This window comes from Mustela lutreola, chromosome 2 (assembly GCF_030435805.1).
Source record: "Mustela lutreola isolate mMusLut2 chromosome 2, mMusLut2.pri, whole genome shotgun sequence".
Classification (NCBI taxonomy): domain Eukaryota; kingdom Metazoa; phylum Chordata; class Mammalia; order Carnivora; family Mustelidae; genus Mustela; species Mustela lutreola.
In genome coordinates, this window is record NC_081291.1 from 99,868,512 (window position 1) to 99,875,874 (window position 7,363).

The window sequence follows — 7,363 nt, forward strand, 5'->3', positions numbered from 1 at the left end:
CCCCGTTCCAGGCTGGCAGGCGAGTGGCCCTGCCCTCCCGAGCGCAGGAGAGCCTCGGGGACCAGCACGAGAGTGAGCTCTCCGACGGTCACTTGCAGGGCCGACGTCGGCTCGGGCTCCAGCACCAGGTCTACGTCGTCCAGGAGCAGCTGCAGGGCACAGCCGGTGGCCAGGACCACCACGGAGGTGAGTGTGTCCGCGGCCAGGGACCCCTCCAGGCCCGCGGCCTGCTGGGTTCTGCGGCGCTTGGCAGGGCGGGGTCCTCCTGGCGGCGGTCCCCAGCAGGGCTCGGGGTAGGCGCTGGGGCTGCGAGGCCAGCTGCCCATCACCCGGACAGCGCTGCGGGCGGCGCTCTCGGGGCCTGGCGGCGGTGTGAGGGACCCGGTCCTGCACGCCGTGACAGGTCTCGACGACGACAGGTGAGGCGGCGGGAGCGGCGGAGCGCGGTACCCCGGGTGACGCAGAGAGAGAGAGAGAGTGCCTGGAGTTCTGGGGGCGCCTCCTGGGGCCGGAGTCCTGGGGTTCTGGAGCGCAGCCCCGGACTTCTGGCTTCAGAATCTGAAAGTCCTCCCGCGGACTGGTCAGCACTGCATTATTGGTAGGAGAAGTCAGGTGACTCGAGGGACCCTCTCAATATAAACCCCTCCTTCTGCCAAAGGGCAATAGGTTTAGTACAGCTCAACAGCAGAGTTTTGTTTTGTTGCTTTTAGATTAAAAAAAAAAAAAAAGTTTTATTTAAAAAAAAGATTTTATGTATTTGACAGAGAGCACAAAGTGCGCAGAAGGAGAGGGAGAAGCAGGCTCTTCTTTGAGCAGGGAACCCAATGCGGGGCTGGATCTTCATGACCAAGGCAGACGCTTAACGATGGAGCCACCCAGGCGCCCCATAGCAGGTTTTTTTTTTTTTTTTTTAAGACAATGTAGATACTTCTAGGATATCCTTATGGGGGTTATTGCTTTTATTCTTGGCCAGAGCGGGGGTGTGGGGGAGGTGGGTAACCAAAATACAGAATCAAAAAGTACTTGCTTACTCTAAGAAGTAATCTAGGTCTAATGTCCTCTAAGTTTTTTTTTTTTTTTTTTTTTTTTTTTTACAGATTTTATTTATTTATTTGACAGAAATTACAAGTAAGCAGAGAGGCAGGCAGAGAGAGGGTGGAGGCAGACTCCCTGCCGAGCAGGGAGCCCAATGCGGGGGCTCTCAGTACCCTAAATCATGACCTGAGCTGAAGGCAGAGGCTTTAACACACTGAGCCACCCAGGGGCCCCTCCTCTAAAGACTTTGAAAAGCCTTTACTTCATCATAGATCACTGTTTCCCTGCGTCCCTTACATGGTTTCTGGAATTCATCAGGAGAGAAGTTAGAAATCCCAATTTTCTGTGATAAAAAAGCTTAAAAAAAATCAAGTGAAACTTAAAAAAAAAATTTTAACTGCAGTCTTTTGCTTGGAGGTCAGACTGTGGTAATGATTAATAACAGTAGCAAAAATATATCAAAAGGTTAACTTTTTATTTTCAGACTTGCTGCCTGACTTCTATTATACTGTTTAAAAAATTAGATTTATTCAGTCCTCATTAGTGGAACTCATAGATAAGAAGGGAAAGTTGAGAAAATGAAATTCTTGGTTTGTGTTGGATTTGGGATTTAAAAACCAACACATTTAATTTTAAAACAGAGGTCTTTGACTTTTACCTATGTATTTATGGCAAAAACCCTCAATGGGTAATTGCTAGGTAGTAGTGTGTGGCACCCTAACAATAATAGTTCATGCCAAACTGCTTTCTTAAGTAGTTGTCCTATTTTGTATTTCTGTGAACAGTGGGTAAGAATTTCCTCTGCACCACATTGTTGCTAACACTTACCATAGTCAGATTTCTGAACATTTTCCAATCTGATGATGTGAAATGATATCATGTATTTATATTGTATTTCTTTGACTACTCAGTTGGTCATGTTTTTATATACATATATGGGCCATTCATGTCACATCTTCTGTGTGATGAGTGTTTATGTTTTTGCCTTTTTTGATGTTATTGAGTTTTGGAACTTCTTTTTTATTGATATGTGTTGAAATGATCTTTTCCTATTTGTTTCCCTTGCCTGAGGGGACAGATCAAGAAAAAGTACTGCTAAGGCCAATGTTCAGGAGTTTACCACCTCTGTTGGTTTGTTTGTTTTAGGAGTTTTATGGTTTCAGTTCTTACATTTAGGTATTTAATCCATTTTGAGTTTATTTTTGTTTGTGGCCTAAGAAAGTTTCATTTTTCTTCATATAGTTGTCCAGTTTCTCCAGAAGTATTTATTGAAGAGGCTGTCTTTTTCCCCATTGTATATTCTTTCCTCCTTTGTCATAGATTAATTGATTATATGAATGTGGATTTATTTCTGGGCTCTTAATTCTGTTCTATTGATATATGTGTCCTTTTTTGTGCCAGTACCATATTATTTTGATTATCATGTCTTTGTAATATAGTTTGAAACCTGGGATTGTCTTTTTCTTCCTCAAGTTTGCTTTGGCTATTCAGGGCCTTTTGTGCTTCCATACAATTTTTATGATTTTTTGTTCTAGTTCTGTAAAAAGTACTACTGGTATTTTGATAAGCATTGTATGAAATCTGTAGATTGTTTTGAGTAGTATGGATATTTTAACAATATTAATTTGTCCAATTGATGAGCTTGGTTTATCTTTTCATTTATTTGTGTCATCTTCAAGTTCTTTTGTCAGGTCTCCAATGGACATCACAGATATATTCAGAACATTCCATCCCAAAGCAACAGAATACACATTCTTCTCTACTGGACTTGGAACAGTCTCTAGAATAAATCACATCCTGGGTCACAAATCAGGTCTCAACTGGTACCAAAAGATTAGGATCATTCCCTGCATATTTCCAGACCACAGTGCTCTGAAGCTAGAACTCAATCACAAGAGGAAATTTGGAAAGAACTCAAATACATGGAGGCTAAAGAGCATCCTACTAAAGAATGAATGGGTCAGGAAATTAAAGAAGAATTAAAAAAAATCATGGAAACAAATGATAATGAAAACACAATGGGGGACACAGCAAAGGCAGTCCTGAGAGGAAAATATATAGCAATACAAGCCTTTTTCAAGAAACAAGAAAGGTTTCAAGTACGCAACCTAACCCTACACCTAAAGGAGCTGGAGAAAGAACAACAAAGAAAGGCTAAAACCAGCAGGAGAAGAGAAATCCTAAAGATCAGAGCAGATATCAATGAAATAGAAACAAACAAACCAAAAAAACCCCACAATAGAACAGATCTACAAAACTAGGAGCTGGTTTTTTGAAAGAATTAATAAGATTGATAAACTCCTGGCCAGAGTTATCAAAAAGAAAAGAGAAAGGACCCACATTAATAAAATCATGCATGAAAGAGGAGAGATCACAACCAACACCAAAGAAATACAAACAATTATAAGAACATATTATGAGCAACTATACGCCAGCAAATTTGGCAATCTGGAAGAAATGGATACATTCCTAGAGACATATAAATTACCAACACTGAACCAGGAAGACATAGAAAACCTGAACAGACCCATAACCAGTAAGAAGATTGAAGCAGTCATCCAAAATCTCTAAACAAACAAGAGCCCAGGGCCAGATGGCTTCCCAGGGGAATTCTACCAAGTATTTAAAGAAGAATTAATTCCTATTCTCCTGAAACTGTTCCAAAAAATAGAAATGGAAGGAAAACTTCCAAACTCATTTGATTAACCAGCATTATCTTGATCCCAAAACCAGACAAACACCCCAACCTAAAGGAGAATTACAGACCAATATCCTTGATGAACACAGATGCGAAAATTCTCACCAAAATACTAGCCAATAGGATCCAACAGCACTTTAAAAGGATTATTCACCGTGAGCAAGTGGGATTTATTCCAGGGCTGCAAGGTTGGTTCAACATCTGCAAATCAATCAATGTGGATACAATACATTAATAAAAGAAAGAACAAGAACCACATGATACTCTCAATAGATGCTGAAAAAGCATTTGACAAAGTACAGCATCCTTTCTTGATCAAAACTCTTCACAGTGTAGGGATAGAGGGTACATACCTCAGTATCATCAAAGCCATCTATGAAAAACCCACATGAAAATCATTCTCAATGGAGAAAAACTGAGAGATTTTCTGCTAAGGTCAGGAACATGGCAGGGATGTCCATTATCACCACTGCTATTCAACATAGTGCTAAAAGTCCTAGCCTCAGCAATTAGACAACAAAAAGAAATTAAAGGCATCCAAATTGGCAAAGAAGAAGTCAAACTCTCACTCTTTGCAGATGGTATGATACTTTATGTGAAAAACTCAAGTTCTTTTGTCAGGTCTGTCACCTGCTTGATTAAGTTTATCCCTATGTATTTTACTCTTTTTGGTGCAATTGTAAACAAGATCATTTTCTCAATTTCTCTTTCTGCTACTTTGTTATTAGTGTATAGAAACACAGCTAATATACAGACTTCTGTATATTAGTTTGTACTCTGCAACTTAATGGAACTCATTTATTAGTTCTAATAGTTTATTTTGGTCAAGTCTTTAGGGTTTTTTTAAACATATGGTATCATGTCATTTGCAAATAGTAACAATTTTACTTCTACACCATTTAAAAAATATTTTTATTTTACTTATTTTTAAAAGGATTTTATTTATTTATTTGACAGGGAGAGAGAGAGAGAGAGAATACACACAAGCAGGCAGAGCTGCAGGTTGAGGGAGAGGGAGAAGCAGGCTCCAGGTGAGCACAGAGCCCCATGTGGGGCTTTATCCCAGGACCCTGGTATCATGACCTGAGCAGAGGCAGCCACTTAAGGAGTGGAGCCATCCAGGCACCCTCTTCCACACCCTTTTGAATAACATTTATTTCTCTTGTCTGATTGCTGTGGCTAGGACTGCTAGTACTATGTTGAATAAAAGTGGTGAGAGTGGTCATCTTTGCTTTGTGTGTGATCTTAGAGGAAAAGCTTTTAGCTTTTCACTATTGAGTATGATGTTAACTGTGGGTTTGTCATATATGGCTTTTATTATGTCGAGGTGTTTTAAAAGAAATGTTGTCAAATGTTTTTTCTGTCTCTATTGAGAAGATCATATGATTTTTATCCTTCATTTTATGAATGTGTAGTATCATGTACATCATGTTTTTTGGTAAAATTTAGAAGCACTTATATTAATACAAGGGATAAGATAGGGATGCCCCCAACAGCCATACCGTTCCACCTGGAGCTGGAGTAGTATCCAGCAAAAATATCAAGGAAAAATAAAATGTTAAGAGTCTTGTCGAAAAAAGAGATAATATTCTCATTATTTTCGACATATTATTCTCTTTATTAGTTAAGCAAGATAATCTACAGATAAGGCATTAAATAAATTAAATCATTTTTCTGGATACCAGAACAACATAATGAATCATTTCCATATACCAGAAACAATGTACAAAATATATTCAGGATCTTAGAACTATCAAAACACAGAGTCTTTAGAATTAGAAACTTTTCCAGCACTGGAGAATTTTATTAAAAATCTGGAAGAAAATCATGCGAAAGAGTTGGTTCTTTTGGAAAAAAGCCCCCCAACCCAGCAATATTACTTAAACCATTTGGTAACATTTTCATTAAGAAAAGGAGGGCACACGATCATTGCTCCTCATTCTGTGTTTGTTTTGTATCCAACAAACATTTGTCCAGTATACCTATTTGTTAGATTCGCCAAAAACATCTACAGCTATCAAAAAGTCAAAATGACAAGGTTGTCATAAACTAGCAGGGACATTAGGGGCAAAACCCATTAAGAAAAAAAAATTTTTTTTAAAGATTTTATTTATTTATTCGACAGATGAAAGCGATCACAAGTAGGCTGAGAGACAGGCAGAGGGCAAGAGGGGAAGCAGGGTCCGCGCTGAGCAGAGAGTCGGATGCGGGACTAGATCCCAAGACCCTGAGATCATGACCTGAGCGGAAGGCAGAGCCTTAACCCACCGAGCCATCCAGGCGCAACCCGCCCCCGCCCCAATTTTTTTTAGGAATGTCTAATTTTGGAGGAAGAGGTGCAATGGTAGGGTGCTGGGGAGAGGATGGGTTTTAGAAAGAAGTGCGAAACTGAGGAGAATGGAGCTACTTAAGCGTAACCTTAAGAGAAAACAACCTAAGCAGCGTTTCGCATTTCTGGAAGCACACTGTATTTCCAGCACCATTTCGTTGCCGAGGTGATTTCCCTTCAGATGTTTCGGTTCGCCATTGATCCAAAATTTTGCAATGCAGCTTGCATCAAAAGAGCATCTGTCCGTTATTCATGCTTGGTGATTCTTGCGGGTTGTGCAGTGTACACACGGCGGCTCCTGGAAGCCTCTCCCAAGGGCCCGCTGGGTGGCAAGGGATTGTGGGAGCAGTTCATTCCTGGAATAGGCGCCTCCGGGCCTTGGGAGAGGGACCCGGAAGGCGCTGGGGGCGCGCGTGGGGGCCTGGGCTCGGAGAGGGAGGTAGAGGTTGGAGTGGCGAGTTGGGGAATGGCTCCAGAAGGTGGGCGTCCAGGTTGAAGTAGCGGAGAGGAGAGCGTCTCCTTGGACTAGGGGTGGGGGCCCAAGGCCAGGCACCGGGTGTGGGGCCCTGCGGGTGGGGGCTGGCCACCCTTGCAGCGCAGGGGCGGAGCCCAGGTACGGAGCCCGCTGCAGGGTCCATCCGAGGCGGCAGGAACTCGCGGTCGGCGTCTTCCTCGTAGGCCTCTGCTTGGGCGGTCATCTCTGGGGCAGAAACGCAGAAGAGGCCCCGCTCGACGGCGACGTCGTGCTCGGGCGCGCTCGGGAACGCGCCCCGTTCCAGGCTGGCAGGCGAGTGGCCCTGCCCTCCGGAGCGCAGGAGAGCCTCGGGGACCAGCATGAGAGTGAGCTCTCCGACGGTCACTTGCAGGGCCGACGTCGGCTCGGGCTCCAGCACCAGGTCTACGTCGTCCAGGAGCAGCTGCAGGGCACAGCCGGTGGCCAGGACCACCACGGAGGTGAGTGTGTCCGCGGCCTGGGGCCCCTCCAGGTCCGCGGGCTCCTGGGTTCTGCGGCGCTTGGCAGGGCGGGGTCCTCCTGGCGGTGGTCCCCAGCAGGGCTCGGGGTAGGCCCTGGGGCTGCGAGGCCAGCTGCCCATCACCCGGACAGCGCTGCGGGCGGCGCTCTCGGGGCCTGGCGGCGGTGTGAGGGACCCGGTCCTGCAGGCCGTGACAGGTCTCGACGACGACAGGTGAGGCGGCGGGAGCGGCGGAGCGCGGTACCGGGCGACGCAGAGAGAGAGTGCCTGGAGTTCTGGGGGCGCCTCCTGGGGCCGGAGTCCTGGGGTTCTGGTGGCGCAGCACGG

At 44.5% G+C, this 7,363-nt stretch overlaps 1 protein-coding gene across 1 annotated transcript; it reads right to left on the reverse strand.

Annotated features, from left to right (window-relative positions):
• Positions 1–6,412: 6,412 nt before the first annotated feature.
• LOC131825566 (proline-rich protein 23B-like) lies at positions 6,413–7,156 on the reverse strand. The gene has a single exon (XM_059165039.1). It carries the CDS (start codon positions 7,154–7,156, stop codon positions 6,413–6,415), a length of 744 nt encoding a protein of 247 aa, XP_059021022.1.
• Positions 7,157–7,363: the final 207 nt, after the last annotated feature.